The following is a 17,723-nucleotide window of genomic DNA, read 5'->3' as shown; positions in this document are numbered from 1 at the left end:
CATCGTACATTCTTCCACAAATTCTATCGTGGCTAAAATAATAAACCAAACAATCAATCCTTTCCACCAATTTTGTAGGAAAAAATGTTCTTTCATACGGTATTTCTGGCACGCTGTTTCCACAGGTACTATCGCAAAGTGTATAATCTACTTTTTTTTTACATTACGTAACAGTGTAAACTCTCTCACACAGCTCATTTCGCTCGGCACAAGCACGCTTTTTAGGCACATTTTCTTTAGTTTCACAAACAACCATTGTTATCGAGCCTTCCAACAGGTCCAAGTCTCGGAGCTGGGTTGTTCAGAGTACGATCACGCATAGCAGGTGCAGGAACGTCAACCCATTACATATCTGTTAACTTTCGCAAGTCACATTATAAGGCGAGCGCCCTGATCTCTTTGTCTATTATTGTTATAGGTACACGTGTCTTAACTCACACAACCTCATGTATAAAAATGGGGATTACCTACCGACTGCAGACAGAGACAGCGCTAGCCTTTTCCTTAGCACGTACCTCAAACTGATATCGCACTAGTTTACGGTTCTTTACATTTCACTCCTTAGTGAGAACTGATAATGCCGGCCGCGAGTCTTCTCATTGTAATCGCCGCTTGTCTAGGTAAGCCCTCAAATATTATATATTATTGCTTCACGTGGGTTTTATCTCGGCCTATTTGTGCTCCACTCAGCAGGTCAAATAACGTGCGCTGAACTTGATCCTGACTTGAAGAGATGTCCAGACGAAGATTTCGAGAACGTAAGTGATTTCTCACTGCTTATGAGTAATCGCAGTGTAGTCAATTTCTTGTCTTAATGAGCCGTGTTTGTATATCATTTAGTGCATTTTTCTGCGTAAGCTACAGCTTTGTGTTTAATTGTTGTATATCTTGTACACTGAGCGGCAAAGTTATGATAAAGAACAGTATGGCCACGGTTATTTTTTTTCATAGAAAAAAAGAAAACGTCAATGGGACTTCAACATTCTCGATAGAGCAAAAGGAATGAGGAGACGCAACTTCACTGCTTGTTTATGGCAGATTTTTAGATGTAGGAGAAACATAAAAACCATAGCAGTATTATCTGAATAACTTAATCTGGTTCAAGATATCATAGGTAAAGCACAGTATTAAAGCTCATCGCACTTCTTTTTGAACTGTCTGGAATAATCTGAATCTAGAAACAAACTGGCTTAAGTGTCCGAGTTTAGAACTCAAACCTGCCTCTTATCTCAAACGTAACACAGAGCGATCGGAGTCCATAGGCATTTAAAAATTTCTAAAACTTATTTTAGTGCTCTCTATGCTATGTTGTGTGAATTAAAGCGCCGAAAAAGAACCGGCATGCTGTTCTTTATGGCGTAATTTCTTTTGGCGGTTTAATCTCCGCAGCTTGCAGTTCCAAATAGCCTGAGCATACTCTTCTAGAGTGTTCTCGTTCCGTTTTTTATGAACCTATAATTAATGTAAAACTACACTTCATGCTTTTTTTTTATATTTTCAAACATTGCTACATTTCCTTTACATTGCTTTGCATGCTTTGTTTCTCTTTTTTTTACGTGACAATCATCAAATGATTTTTAAAGCAGATTTTATTTTCCCATTGACGTTTTGTTCTCAAAAGCACAGTCCAAGAATGACTGGACGTCTGATACAAATGCTATAACTTTTTTTATTCTGTTGGCCGCAGGTAGAAATTAAACATTCATTTTATTTATGTGACTCACATTAATTGAACTCTCAAATACTTCTGTCTCTTAACGCTCTCTCTACTAAATTCCAATTTTATTTCAGAATCAGCTTAAATATATTTATTTTTGTACAATAACGTCCACCCACCCTGGAAAAATACGTCTGCTGCTTGAATGTAACCCGTACAGCTACAGTGACCTCGCCCTCAACGTTTTCTTTTATTATTTATCGTTCTCTAAAATATGTTTTGCGTTTTGCGTTTTGCATTTTAATATGTTTAATCCTCTATATTCTGATGTACACAAAGCGGATCAAAGGGTGATTGGCAATCTAGGCACTCTCATCGACTTGGAAGAACGGTTCTAGAATAAGCATCAATTAACTTCACAACTGCCCTACATTTTTCTGCGAATACGAACTAAAGTAGAATAAAAAGTTTCCTTTCGAAAACATTTTCATTGACAAAAAAAAGAAACAAAAATGAAGAGCGAAATATATTGTTTGTGTGAACCAAGCGGTGACCATTTTTTGAGAGCCTGACTTGAATACAAAATGGTATGAGATAATACACATTATCTCCAAAATCCAATATAAATTTTTGCTATTTGGATCCTGGAAAAAGAAATCTAACTCGCAATCTTTTTGGAAACCTGAAGTCCAGATAGAATCCAATAAAATTTCTTGATCTACATTCCAAATAGCTAAAGTTCGTACTGTGTTTTGCCAGATTATTCCCTTTTTTTCTGGCAAAAGGCGGAACTCAGTTATTAAAAGTAAGAGGAAAAAGCGATACGACCAAAGCTAAAGGGCCTAAACAGTTGTCGAGATAAACGGCAGGGATCTTTATTTATTTATTTGCCTATACTGCCAGCATTTTCATTTAAACGCCAAGGCAGAAATAACCCAAAACAAAAATGACTAAAACAAAACACACCAAGGCAATACAGGGAAACTAACTGACTAAGACAAATTTGACTAGCGCGTCGTTAAAGATGGTCAGTAATTTTTATTCGGAAACACTTTTAGGGAAGATTATTACATTCTTCTAGGGAAGAAGGACGGTTTAAAGAAAGTTAATATTCTGATAAAAAAAAAGTTTGTATGCTGATAAAGAAAGGTTCATCGTCATTAACGTCCCATTTTAGCCAATTTTTTGTAAATATAGGAATATCAGAGCGAATTTCGTTGACAAAGCTGCATGTCTCTTTTTTTTTTTATCGCGTGTATCATCGAAAGCTTCCAAAACTAAAAATATGACGCTGCTATATTTCGGTTTAGCTAAAGCAGCAGGTTGGAGGTGGGTTTGAGGCCTTCTTTTTATTGCTAGCTATGCGCTCAGATCCATTACGTAGTCTTTTACCCGACCGTTGACGTAACGCTTTTTATTGATGAGGAGCTTGTCTCAGCAGATTTCTAAGGGTGTGTGAAAATCGAAATAACTTGCCACACGTCAGGCCGAGATGATTTGGTATATCCCTTTATCATCACGAATGTGTTGTGTTTCATTGTGTGACCAGACGCCAAAATTGGTTCCTTAATTTTAAATCAAAACAAATTTGCGACAATTCGGCTTTCTTTTAGCAACCTATATATGTAATGATATTCTGAGATTCGAGGGGTTAAAATCAACTCTAAATTGTGCAAGAAAAATCTAATTATATTCCTTTCGTATATCACCCACATTTCTGACTGAGATTAGACGGATTTTTTAGGTCGCGCACTTAAGCGCGAAACACATGTACGACGAAACTGTCCGATCCGACGTCCGACCGCGCAATACGACGGTCGGAGGCGAGGGTTTTCAACGCTCTCCGATGCTACGAAAACCCTCGCCTCCGACCGTCGTCGACCGAGTGTCACTTGCGCTAACTACAAAATGACGTATAATAGTATGCAATCACACGGCATCTTATCATGACTATTCAAGACCTCACATAACCAATCTTTGCACGTAATTTTGAGCAGCCGGCGTCACAGCGCCCTGGCAGCCGGCGAGCACCCTGGCCTCCGGCCTGTAGAGATGGACTAATTTCGAAACCCCATAAGGGTAGCCGGCCCTATCATTATTGAAGAACACCTCTAACCAACGTTACTAAAACACTCAGTTGGGAAACTCCCATAGAGACAGCCCTAAAATTATGGCCCCAATCTGTCTCCGAGCACCGAGCTAATGACGAACACAACGCCACCATTTCTCCCGCAGCGGCCACTCGAGGAACTGCACGTGACTTCTATTTTTGGCTTTGACAGGGGGTGAACCCCCGTCTCCCCGGCGGACGCGCCGCGTTGGACTCCTGAAGTTAAAATGCACCTAGGTCGGGACGCGCTACCTGAAAGGCCCGCTGAGGCATGGTTTTATAAAAACAATATTAATTGTTCCGCAAAACCTTGCGAACTAAAGATGATAAAAACATCACGCGCCCATCATTTGGTACTAAACTCCAATAAATTTCATACAAAAAGAGTGTTTTCCGTTTGTTTTTACGCAAAAAACAGGTTTTCAAAAAGCTCGAGGTGACCATAGAACAGACAAACGAAAAAGAGTGGCGCTGTTGTCGCATTTAGCTCGGTCTCGGTGGGCGCCACCGGCCCAGGTTTCGACGGCGAGTTTCCCAACTGAGTGTTTTAGTAACCTTGCCTCTAACCAAAATTTTCGCTCTTCTGAACTCGCTATGCCTGCGTCTCTATAACTTTTATCATTCATCCTATTCTCACCTTGTCTAGTAATTGGGCTCCACAATACGCATAGTCTTGTTCTTTATAGAATAGTCTCCGAATGGCTTCTTCGTTTAGTTAAACCACAAACAACAGCACCAAGATTCTTGCTAAAGCGTATTAAAAAAAGAATAAGGTAAACAATTAGGAGAGGCATAAAGTTGCCTTATTTTTCCTCCAGAAAATGCATAAATATAGTAGATTTATCCCAAACGTTGTTGTCTTCCATAACTTTACAGGAAATAGTGTGCCCGTCTAAATAACAGCGTGCCTGCTCGTATTGACCACATTTTAACCTTCGATGTATAATTTTCATGTTTTAATTTTTCAAAGAAACACCTCCATGAGCGCCATCCTAAGTAAAACACTTTTAGCTAACTGGACAGCCTCACTAACACCAATGTAGACATACAGATTCACGTTATATAGCCTGTTGGAAGCTTAACACTCCGCAGACTCACTGTATTCGGCTATGCCTAAAAGTACTAGAAATGCTTTTCAATATTTTGTTGAGGGTGATTCTTTCTTGAATACAATATTTGTCCGAACTTCTGTTTTACTGTGTATCTTTGTATACGCCAAGTTAGTTCGTTTGCTCCTTGGATCGCCGGTGCAGTGAAGTCACAGCGCAAGTTCTGATTTTAAGGTACAGTTGGTGCCGTATGTTCCTATACGAGGCAACAGACTGCCAGCTTTTTGCGCAAGCGATGAAGCTGCGTCGGTGTTCTAAGCTCCCACATTGTCTGTTACCGTATTCATGGCTGCCTTGTCTTTTTGTAGCGTCAGCTATACTGGCCGTGGATGAGCAGTTTCGCGTTGCTCGCATAATGAGCCGTGCTTAGTGCTGCGCATGCGCGAGGAGCAGTGACGTCACACGGCGCACACTGGCGCCGCCGCGTGCCCAGCTGTGCGCCTCCGTTGCGCAGTAGCCAAGTCTGACGCTGCACCGGAGCCGCTTGATCGCGCCTCTCATTTTGTGCGCATAAGCTCACGCTACGTATATCCTGGCATAGCCAAGCTAAGCCACCGCAATTTTTTACGGCTGTCGCAAATTCGCCGATAGTTTGGTAACTTTCTGTTTCTCTTCTCTGCATTCGAGAAGAGAAGCAGAAACGAGTTCAAAGAGAATGTTGCTCTTTGCCAACTTGCAACCACCGGGAACGACATGAAAAAATCAAAGTCGAGGTGGTTGCTAAACAACCACAAATAATGACGTCAGGGGGCGGCGTTTCGTTGCACACGTGATCAGTGCCTCTTGTAGATTCTCGCCACCTCTCTCTAGCACAGAGAGACATGTTTTGCTCATTTTGCTAGCCCTATAGTTTTATGGTCGTCTGTGCTCACTTGCCTTATACTCAACAACGGAAACGAAAACCTTTAATGGAGAACAAATAATTTAAGTAAACACAAGTGAATAGCTGAATGCCATAATTATTCGAATTTCTGACCTTATATAGACACCCCCCTCAACAAATTTACCTTTATGGCAACAGCGCGTTAAAAGTCAATCGAGATTTTATTAGCTTAAAGTTAAAATTGTTAAAAGGACGGAGCTTCTAAAAGAAACCCCGTTTATTTAAACTCTATACCTATTTTCAGCATTTTTGTTCACTGCAGTTTTTCGCGTGGATTAATGAACGACTGCTCTCCTTCTTATTCCTCTAGAAACTGAAGTATTAAAGACAAATACGCATCGACTTTGTTTTATATAAATTAAAACGTTCTCCCTGTTTATATGATTTTTGTATAATATCATTTTATAACATATTTATTGAATAATTTCTTTTTCATGTGAACTAGCCGGGATATTCGCCGACCTGCACTTACAGCTGCTATAATGGGCCACTGACAGATTTAACAGAATATTGGGGTAATTTTAAAGATGGTACCGCGTGCATCGTAAGTATAGCTTCACAATTACTAAGATCTTGTTTACCCCTATTCCCTTCATTTGTAACCTTTAAATGTATGTACGTACAAGGCATGACCGTGCCATACATATTTGAGTTCAAGATGACTGCATAGCGTTATGGCATTTATTATCGAATTTATTTATTCAATATTTATATTGCGAGTCACCGGTTCAAATGAGATTATATATTTCATTTATACAAACAAATAAAAATATTACTGAAATCAAACGTGTTGGTCACATTGTAGAGGCAGTGCGACAACTCATTTAACCTTTTTTCAGTAATAATTTGATAAGAACACTTAAACCTATAATATTGACATTTATTGTACAATCCTCAAGCAATAAGCGCAGCTCATTTAAACGGAGAATTTTGTAATGCGGAGTGTACTGTAATATTTTGTCTGAAAAATCTACATATTTATGAGTATTATTTCTAATAGGAGGAATTATCTTAATGGTTTTCGTTGTTTGAGAATGTTACCTTGACGATGCTACGAAAAGTTCCGGATTCATACGTTTTATATAACTGGTGACAAAAAGTATTTCCTCAATCTCGATAATACTTGAGCGAAGACATTTCTTAACTGCCTTACTTGTTACATAAGACCAATGATGTTCGATGTTTTTATTTGTATAGAAGAATATAACTTGTCACAAGGAAAGTTGTCAGATCTTCTTCCACGTTCATCACTGTTGTTGGAAAACACATAAAATAATGTCGAGTCCAACAGAAGACCCTCAATGCGGTCGAAATAAAAAATCCAGGGAATTCCTCATAAGCTCTCACTCAACATCAAGAAGTTAGCTGCAATTATTATCTGAGTGCTGTATTTGTGTAATCTTGCAAGCTGTCAAAAATATGCCGTTTGATGGCAAAATAAAAACACGGTCATTGTTTCAACAAGCACGTTACTCAGTATAAAACGTGCCCCACGATTATTGTTTCAAAATTTCCGCTAAGTTGTGGGCAGGCGTACATAGTAAAAACCGGCGACGTTTCAATTACAACAGTTTTGTGAATTATAACTGTGGTTCGCACCTGCAACGCATGCAGGGTTGTCACAGAGTTGTCACAAACAGCTCGTCGACGATCACGCAACTTTTAAAACTGTAAAAAAAATCTTAAAGCGTTTTATTTATTTATATCCTGACAAGTGCCTTGGCAAGCCATAAGTTTTTTTAAAATTACAAGTTTGTTTTATTTCTTGTTACTTTCTTTCTAAAACCGAGCGTTCCGAGATATATTCTGTAATGGGCGTAAATATCTTAGGTTTTTACTGTGGTCTGTAGCAGAGTAGGCGGGTGTACAGCTTGAACAAAATTTTGATTAAACCAGCTGAATGTTAGCGTTCCTCCATGTTTTGTGTGTCTGCTTCTCACCGGCCTTTTTAGCTGTTCAAAATTAATTAAATCAAGCACCGTAATGTAGTTGCAAGCTACTTTTCTTCACTTTCTGTTTTTGTTTTCGCGCCTAAGGCTTCTTTATATGGTCGATAATAAATTTAGCTGCAGAAGACTGCGAAAAAAAGGTTTCTGAAGTTCTACTGTTTTAATAAGATATTTGGTCAAGATGTAAACTTACCTTGCACTACGGCTGTGATATTACGTAACGTTCCGTGACGTAACATCTACGAAAAAAAAAAGATGCTACAGCTCAACGCAAGTTATCGCTGACAGTTTTTTTTGCACATGCGTATATGTTGATTTATTGGCTCTATATTCTTTCCGTAAAGCATGACTCAATCAAAACTAAAGTGGCCTTAACTAACGAATCAATAACTAGGTTCCTGGGCACAAATGAATGAATAACTAGGTTTCTTGATATGGCTTGCCGAGTAGGAGTGCCTGCATACTCTGAGAAAAAATATTACGCTTCAATCTATTTCCCGTCCCTATTGCAAAAAAAAAAAGTATATTTTGTACAAATCAAAGTTGTTCAAGACAAGCAAGGTTTTGTTTACGCATATTCTAGAAGAACCTACCTATGGACTAGATTTCCGGAAACGTTAAACATAACGATCGCGATTCTCATTGTAATGAAGGTACTCTATAAGCGTCAATCCTAATACATCGCCTCTGAGTACTATATGCCTTAATCACCGTAGCCTAGACGTATATCAGCAGCCGTGGTTTCTACCCGTAAGACGCTATTCCTTTACACGAAGGGACCGCGGTATATTATAATATATTCGAAATACCCTGGTTTTCGGTTACATCTGTGTTGCCGTACAAATTGAACCCCGGAAGCTTTGCTTTTTAGATTCTATATTATTACTATTTGAAACAATATTGTTGTGGTATGTGAATTTAAGAGACAACGCTTTCTTTGCAGACTCTAAGAGATGACCCTAGAGAGCCCCCACACATTGGGACTTGCAAAAACGGAACATGCGTTCAATATGATGGACGTAAGAAGACTTTGCATTTAATTTTTATGTTTATAATGTCGAGAATAACACAATTAGCGATTTTAATGATAATTTGTTTTGCACTTAGCTCTTTGCCAAGTATTGTTACCAACCTAACATTCTGCATCGCCAATACTTCAAGCAGGCACTCGTTAACAGTTTTTGATCAAAGGCTTTGTGTAAACCTGCTTCCTGCAGTCATTTTTGCACACTTTATGTGGCCTGAAAAATCTAAAACATGCCCTACCATTGGAGGCTTGATGAGATTGGAAACCTTGTCGAGGTGCAGCACAATCAGCCAGGAAACGTGGCACAATAGAAATGAACGACACAAAATACATCGTCCTAAGGCACGAAGTTGAGTGCTTTATATATCATTACAACTACTGCTGTACTATTAGTTGGAATGCTCTGCTGCGTGTTACATTCGGAGGAAGGACAGGAAGTCATGTTTTGACCTTAGAAACAAAAACTTTATTAAATTTGACGAGACGAGGTGCGAAGCATTGCGGTATATGATGGATATTTGGGCCAGTTAGTGAATCGTATTCTACGGTCACAGCGCAGAGAAACAATCACTCACTAGTTACTCAAAAAGACAAGCACACGCGCTGTGCGTACAACTTTCGTGTATTCAACTACTTCGTTCTTTTCTTAAACGTCTGGATTGACTTTCCAGAACGTAATAAGCAGAAGAAATAGCGCAAACTACAAAAAGGCGAAAGACAAGGCAAAGACAATAAAAATGTAAAAAAAAATAAATAAACGTAAAAATAAAGATACGAAAAAAAGGATTTCCTTTTCTCGTTTCTTTTACTTTTCCTTTTCTTTTCTTTTTGTTTTTTTGTTTTTTGCCCTGATTTTAGCCTTTTTTGTATTTTGTGCTATTTCTTCTGCTTATTCCGTTCTGGAGAGTCAATCCAGACGTTTAAGAGACGAACGAAGTAGTTGAATACACGAGACTTGTAAGTTCAGCGCGTGTGCTTGTCTTTCTGAGTATGTGGTGTGGGATTGTTTTTCTACGCTGTCACCATAGAGTTTGCGAAGCATCAACATACACGGAACCTTTGAGCGCAAACGAAGCGCAAATACGCTCGTGGGGTGCTGTCACAGGCCAGCAGGCAAGTACACTCTTGAACGAGATGAAGGTGAACAGCCATCTTCTCGTTTTTGACGCTCCTGCAACTTTTGGAGCGAGTTCTGTTCCAGAAGAGGGCTAGAACGCAAAATTAAGACCCCCAAGCCACGTGCCATTTTAGACGTTGAGAGTTAATATAGCTTTAGGGAGCTGTAAAACAGGCCAGAAACCAGGTAACGTATTCATTTTCCTATTTCCGACGGGTGTACATAGGGTTATCTGGTTCCACGTGTATAGGGCAACATTGGGGCTTGCAAAACACAATTGTGTTTTGACTAGCAAAGCGATTGTGACTAGCAAATGTGCTCTGCCAACTGAAGCAAGAAAAAAAAATCACGTTTGTAACTCTCCTGAACTAAGGCCTTCGTGCAGTGTGTGGTAACTTCTAAATGAAGAATAAAAAAATAAAGGAAAGGACAAGACCGACAAGCAATACTGGTGGCTCGAGTGTTATCTCTTCCTCAGCTCTCGTTGTCGATTATTCGGACGGGACTTTGACCTGTTAGTGTGGAGCATTCCAGACAAAAGTTTCCCCTCGAGAAGTATTTGATATTTGAGAAGGGTAAAATAAATAAGAACCTCCCCAAAGGTCACATGGAGAGTCACAACTGTGTTTCACAACAAAACAAAGTTAAGCTGTAGCGCGTAACATTTCACGCAACATTGGTCCCAGAAGAATATTTGTTCAGATATGCTCATGATATGTTCCTTCGGGAAAGTGAGAAAAATCATGTCAAAGGCTTTTTCATTGCGTCAACCGCACTCCAGTTAAGCCTGATGTAACACAATCACGGTTATAAAGCATCATAGAATTTCAACGTGTCATCAAGATAATTTTGGTCGATAAGCTGCAGTAGTCCATAATGCCGGTATTGGTCATATGAAACTGTACAAAGAAATATAAAAACTTATCCCTAATTAAGCTGGTTATTGCTATATGAGAAAGCTTATAAGTACCTGGTCTAATCCGCTAAGACCCGCAAATTAAATATTATGAGAAGATTCCGTGGTATTGCCTTATTAACTCACCAAAAACGTTTTTCTTGAGCGGAATTATTGGAACCTCAAATTTTAGTCCATTTATCAGGCGATGGGTACAGCATCGGATATTGTAGTTTTGTAGGAATCACGTAACTTACGGTGTTCCATAATCAAGTAGGCGTGACGCAGAAAGATGCAGTGGAGTGCCACTGGAGCAGATGGCGTTTTATTTCATAAAACCGCAATGCGGCAGCCGTTCGAAAGCTACATTGGCAGCGGAGTTTGTTTTTCTCAAATAGTTGCTTTTGCTGAATGTTTACATTATCCCCGACAGCGTAAGTTTTGGAACAAGTTTTTGTAACGTTCCACACACAACCATACAACTATTTAATTCTTCTATACGAACATCTTTCAGGTTTGGTTCTTAAACTACATACAACAAATTCATATTCCGTTTTTAAATTGTTTATATTTGTACGTCGAATTTTCTCCTCGAGAAAACATTACCATTTCAAGCGGATCATAAACGAATGATAGTTTATTTTAAGGATATAGAGTTATTTTCAAAGGAAAGCATTTCTTAGAGAGCGTTTCACTAGCCCAACTACTTAAAGGAGCAAGCGACGTTCATAAACTGACAATAATATCCATAAAAAGATCCAGCTTTATGTTTCAATTCCCGGGTTCCTCCAACATACCGTTTTTTAATTCTTTTTTTAAGGAATTTGTTATAAACTACACATTCCGAAGGTTTGTCTTTAGCCATGCCCAATACCACGCAAAACTAATATTTCATACATTTCCATTACGACAGCGAACATTCAACAAGTATGGAGCCAACTTCCTGAGTTGCAAGCCCAGTTTCATAATTGCCAACCAGTGTCAACGGTGAGTTAGAAAACAAATAAATATAATTATAAAACGCAATACAAGCCAGACGTAAAGTAGAAATGATATTATTGTTTAACTTTCTTCCCCATTTTTCATATTTGGTTATTTAGGCACAACAGCTCATTGGCAAGCAAATGCAATATTCTGCAGTGAACAGGCAACTCAATATTGAGCTATAAAACTAAGTTTATGGTTTTGTTAAATACTTTTTCATAGAAACCATAGGCAGTGTGTTTGAGTTAATTTGTGACAATAACGTATCAAAATATATGATGGATGCTACGCGCGTCGAACCAATGCAGAATCGTTCACAGACTTGTTAGGCGACCCCAGATATTTTGGCGATGTGCCTAAGTGCCTACTTAAAATAAACGAATTACCTAACTTTTCAAAACAAAAATTTGTGCGCAGATTGTCCAATGCAAAGTATGTGGAGCACATTTAGGAACATATCGTGACATTTTCCACAAGGTGGCCTACGTGTGTTTATTTAGTATTGAGGTGTTCTGAAACCTCGTAATTATCGCGCGATAATTAAAAAAAGTCCCACGTGCACACGTAATTATTTTTAAATCTCGCCATTTTTTATGTTTAAATCCATTAAACAGAATACTACCTTCAGTACGAACGACACAATTTGTTTATTTCAACGCGCTTTGCAATTTTTGTATTAGATGGTGTGCGTACAAAAGCAATGTTTAAAAAAGTTAGCTATTTATTGTTTGTTAATTAGACACTTGTGTTTATCTCTAAAGTTTTATGACTCGCTCAATAGGACTGCAAAAAATACTGCGTTGTTCCGAGATACGTAGCGTGCAGAAGCTATTCTTATTTATTTGCGTTGTTTACCTGAAACTCCCCGTATATCTAATTCTATCCCAATGATGTTGGGAAGCAAATGTTATTGCTGCTTTATAAAGAGTGAGTCATGGCTTTTTTCTAACTTGCATTCTCCAGGACGATTCTGTGGAAAACTGCCTGTATGTTTGCCAATCAGCTGACTTCGGGTATTCCTACGGAATTTACAAGGATCGTACCGAATGCAAAGTGAGTACTATTAAACACGTACCAGTGAGGGCCCTGTCGCATTGTTTCAAATATATTATAGATTGGGTTAAGGTTAGACTAGATAAACGCTGGTCTACATATTTGTGTTTAATTGTGGCTGACTGCGTTCCAATTGAATTGGACCGTTTAGAACGAGAGATCACGCCTGCATGCTAACGTGCAGGCGTGTAACTAGACTGAAGGTTTGACCGTATTTACGACACCAAATCTATCCACTCTTCATGAGCAATGGTCGCTTAATGCATTGTAAGAAATATTTCGGTAGTAAAGTAATCGTGACTCAACACAAACAAATATACGCAGAAGCACGTGACATTATCCCCAAACAAAAGTTAATTGCGAAAACAAAATTGTTAAATTTATAGTGCGAGGAAGAGCTCGTAAAGCATCCACGTCCTCCTTCCCGAATCCGACTCTTCCTTACTTCATTCACGTCTTTGCGTGATAACGCAGAAGGTGACAGCATTTTTTAGACATTTAGAAATGTCGCAAGTTGCGCATCTGTGTAACGATTGTTACTGACGTTACACCGCTGAATTTGAAATGTAAAAACTTGCAGCCAGAAAGTAGTGCTGAAGAGTCATTTGCCGTTCCTTGGCTTATATTAATAACGTCTTTAGAAAGTGCAACAGAACACCACGGAAACCGCTATGAAATGCGTAACTCGTACTTAAGATGACAACCTGTACGAAACAAAACATAATTGAGAAGTGGTAATTATTATATAAGAAAGAGCAAAATACTAAATGCCCCATGACAGGAATCAAACCAAAGAGCCTACGAGTTTGCAACCGAAACTCTACGACTGAGCCGGGAGAGTTTTTTGTTTTACCTTCTTTCGCGTTAAATGAGTTTTCTTTTTTTCCAAACGTCAATAGGGTAGGACATACTGTTGGCACCAAAGGAATTGTTGCGGACGTGAACGCGCAGTGTCCCACGCCGACCTTTAGCGTTTTCACGCGTTAGAACAACAAAGGCAAAGAAAGCTAGCTTTACATCCTTTCATATTTATTGCCACAATGCTTTTAGTGCAGAAAAAAGCCCCGCAGGCTAACATTTTGCTAACATACAAGACGAGTTACGGCCAACACTGTTTGACTAGAAGGATCTTAAAGCAACCAGCCCGTCGAGGAGAGGAAACCAATCTGGGACATCTCCCAGAGCCTGACACACCTCTCGAATATGTAGGATACTACAAGAAAAGAACCGGCTTGCAGGTTGTACATCACCTTGGCATGCCGCGCTACCCTACGGCTCTTCCAGATAGTGTAATGCAACCAACATAATAATATTATATGGTAGAGTGTCTCCTGAGTCAACGGGCAGAAAGCGCACCTCATGCGCCTTTAAGGAAAGTCCTTCAGATAACACTGTAGTACATCCCAGTCCCAACAATCTAAGAACTAGCTTTGCGTGTATTCAATAATCTTTCGGATTAAAGTTTTGTGTTTCTAAAATCCTCGCATGCTCTTATATCCTCCTCTTCCTTCCGGTGGCCGCACTCAAGCTGCAGCGACAAAGCGGGGATGCACGATCCAACAAATTATTATAGAGATCAGTGATTATCACTTAGACAATTATACACTTTTGAAACATGGATAACTTATTGTGAAAAGCTTCAGAACCACCTATGACCTGATTCTTTATTGTGATAATGCGTAGTTGATTTATGTTTTTTTCTTGAATAATGTAAACATGTGAAATTTTGTTCCTCGGCTACAATTAGCCGTTTTATTTCTAAAGGTCTACGATATATGAGTAAATAATTTAATAATGAAGACTTTACTCAATTTAAGACAAATTTGGGCGATAACACAATTTTCTTTCTGTAAAATATTATCTTGAATTCAAATATTTGCTAGTGCTTTAGACCTATTTTATGTATTGTAATAAAAACTGCAAAGTAATATGATGATTTTTGTTTGTGGATGACCTATCTTTTAAGATATATTTTTTTATGTCGCACATTTAATTATTTATTTCGCGAAAGACACAAAGACGCGTATGCTCAGTTATGGCTTGTGCCGCAGAAAAGTGTCGTGTTAAACGTCATTTAGCTCTATGTCAACCAATTTGTTACATTTGATTAAGAAACCAAATGTTCACCGAAACATGTCTCTTCTTTTTTAGCTAAAAAAAGGCGGGCTCGGCATCTGCTTGAGTGGATTTTGCCACGGAAATAAATACTTTCCGACAACTGATAACGATACCCTGACACTATTGTAAATAAAAAAACCTTGGGCACTGAATTGTGTTTACTGCTGCTAAGCACGAGATTTTGGGAATTGTATCTCCCGGTACTGCTTCGATTTGATATACGAAATACTCATTTGTTCTTGTCCTGCAAATATTTCAAGATAAAAATGCAAACGGTGTAGTTCTATTTACGTAGTCACTATAAGTGACAACCACATAACTTCCTATCCTGCAGGGCCAACTATTTTCGAGGTTATAGGAGGAAGGTGTTATATAGAAGTATGTTTGATACTTCGAGAAAAAGGAGATTTACAATACGAAAAACTGCCAGAATGTCTCGGTGAAATTGGTTTTAATTTAAAACAATACCATGACTTAGGACACACCTGTTTTTATAAATTTTCTGATATGCCTTTTTTAAAATTTATCTTTCTGAAACATCCCATTGTAAATTCTCAAGATCGTAAACTGAATCACACGATAAGTTCAAATTAGACATTTGAGTGCGTGGGACATCGTTGTTTCCCTTTTGAAAATACTTGAATACACAACTAAGTCATTACATCAATCAATATATTAATCAATTCTATATATTGTGCCCCCAAACAGCTGCAGGCTTTAGGAGGGGTGGAAGTACATGATCAGTGCAGATGGCGCGCAAGGCAATCGTGGCTTAAAGCGCTGGATATCTTGAGTTATCCAAGTAACGCCATCGTTTTATCGTGCCGCGGGCAGTCCTACTAGGTGCAGGCGAGGCGCCGCATTTCGGCTTATGAGGTATCCTGCATACGGACGCGATTGCTCCTCCTATTCGTCTGCTGTGGCAGCCGCAGACTCGCAGCCCTTTTGAAAGCACGCTCCGATTGGTCTAAACTAGATCACGTAACCGCGCCGCAGCGACACACTACATTGGCGTAGACGCGATTTTCGTCTGAAGTACGTCCCAGCATGTGACAGATTTGCGGTTCTTTGAATCCTATTAAAATCTACCCAGGCTTTACTGCGGCTAAGTAAGTGACTTCTTGATTGCTCGCGCATGAATGCGTGAGCACGTCCACGTCCTCCACCACGTTTCTTGTGAAAAATTCATATATGCTTGATTACGCTGGGGGGGGGGGGGGGGGGCAAAGACTTTATAGCGGGATATGTGTGATAGGACTTACATCTATCGGCGTTCGTCTGCGGGGCCTACGGTAAAGGCTCTTCCTGTTGCTTTCGACATTATATATGAGTATAAATAAATAGTAATTTTTTGCGTTCCCGATGAGCTCGCATGCGTCCTGCGGCCGTGTGCTTTGCAAGATCATGCCCAAGATGGAAGAAGATAAGAGAGATGCGTCTCAACGGCATCGCCTTGCCACGAAGCAAGTGTGCCGAAGATTCCCACCCATTTCCGAAAAACACCCTGAAGTAATGCAGCATGAGAGGAATACGAGAAACCGTACTTATTCGCCCACTGGTTTTTATGGCAGCCGGGCGTGCGACCGCGCCCACGAGAAGGTTTCCGTCCTAAAGTACGTGAGAGCCCGTGCTCAACCAATCTTTTATTCTTTTACGCAATTAAGGCAAATACTTTCTAGTCCGCATGCACCTATGCAAAGTTGGGGAAGCCGTGGTGACCTGAGGTGGCTCGACGATTGCTTGTAAACCCACTGCTTGTGGTAATGGCTGTGGACCTACTGGTGGTTTTATTTACTGGCTTATATTACATTACATAGCATTACACATTACACATCAAAGTCCGCGCATCTGCGCTTGAAATTTCCAAAATGACGCGATTTTAAACCGAGTTTGAACGCCATCCGGATGCTAGGTACAGCCCACACGGCGGAGCAGACAACATACGGGGTGAGAGGGGGAGGGCATTTTTTTTCTCTCCGATCCTCCTAGTGAAACATGAAGCGGTCTGTAGGAGAGGTAGAAATTTGCTACGACTCTTGTTGCGAAAGGGGTGTGGTGTGTCACTCAGGTCTAAACAAAAACGTTCAAGAGTTTCTTTTTTTCTCCGTTTTCAGAACAGACACGAGACCCCAAGGATTAGTAGGCCACTTCACTGAGCGAGGCTATGGAATGTTTAGGGTGGTTCGTTTTCTGTTAGGCACACAGAAACTCCCCACTTTGAACTTCTTTGTGCTAACTTCGGGAAACCGATAATCCGCAGTGCGAACAAAAACGGCTTATCGGGGTGCCCAAGACATCGCTTTTGACCGCGTTGTAGATTATCATTTGCGTAGGTCAGTCTTTAAAATGAATCGCGATCGTTGAGGCGTTTGCTATGCGTCGCTTCAAACATAACATATGCACCACCTTCATGAGCATATCTCGAAAGGAGGTTGATTTTCTACGCCCGAAACGTTTGGCCGCCGTTTCCTCTGCGTGACGTTACTAGTCAGCTTTGGAGATACTGAGATTTAGCAGGCCGTTTTTCTTTTCCGCGTCAGTATCCCCAAAGAAAGCGCCGCAACTGAGCATGCACGCCTCCAGTTTTTCTGCATAGTTCAAGGTCTCGTGACGGATAACGCAGACCTAAAATGGCGCTTAGCGGGCTGCGGAAACGTTCTGCTGAAACTCCCTATTCTCCTCACTCTATTCTTCCGAACTACCTTTCCCTTCCCGGCCCTTTCATTCTCCCTTCTTTCTTGCCCTAGTTCAGTTTTCCTTACAAAAATACGTTTCGAAGTCAAAGTAAATAAATATTGTTGCATTTCAGGGTTGCCTTCCG

At 39.8% G+C, this 17,723-nt stretch overlaps 1 protein-coding gene across 1 annotated transcript; it reads left to right on the top strand.

Annotated features, from left to right (window-relative positions):
* The first annotated feature begins 577 nt into the window (after positions 1-577).
* On the top strand, positions 578-15,031 carry LOC115317933. Its single transcript, XM_040214444.1, has 7 exons — positions 578-620; positions 691-758; positions 6,205-6,303; positions 8,652-8,727; positions 11,661-11,734; positions 12,695-12,784; positions 14,936-15,031. Exons 1-7 carry the CDS (start codon positions 578-580, stop codon positions 15,029-15,031), a joined length of 546 nt encoding a protein of 181 aa, XP_040070378.1.
* Positions 15,032-17,723: the final 2,692 nt, after the last annotated feature.

The sequence above is a fragment of the Ixodes scapularis genome, unplaced genomic scaffold (assembly GCF_016920785.2).
Source record: "Ixodes scapularis isolate PalLabHiFi unplaced genomic scaffold, ASM1692078v2 PGA_scaffold1__304_contigs__length_218370807, whole genome shotgun sequence".
Lineage (NCBI taxonomy): Eukaryota > Metazoa > Arthropoda > Arachnida > Ixodida > Ixodidae > Ixodes > Ixodes scapularis.
Note: the sequence above shows the minus strand (reverse complement) of the source record. Positions and strands in the feature narration are given on the sequence as shown.

Coding starts and splice junctions, on each gene's coding strand:
- LOC115317933 (XM_040214444.1), top strand. CDS start 578: ATGCCGGCCGCGAGTCTTCTCATTGTAATCGCCGCTTGTCTAG. Junction 11,735..12,694: donor ATTGCCAACCAGTGTCAACG/GTGAGTTAGAAA, acceptor TGCATTCTCCAG/GACGATTCTGTGGAAAACTG. Junction 12,785..14,935: donor AGGATCGTACCGAATGCAAA/GTGAGTACTATT, acceptor CTTCTTTTTTAG/CTAAAAAAAGGCGGGCTCGG.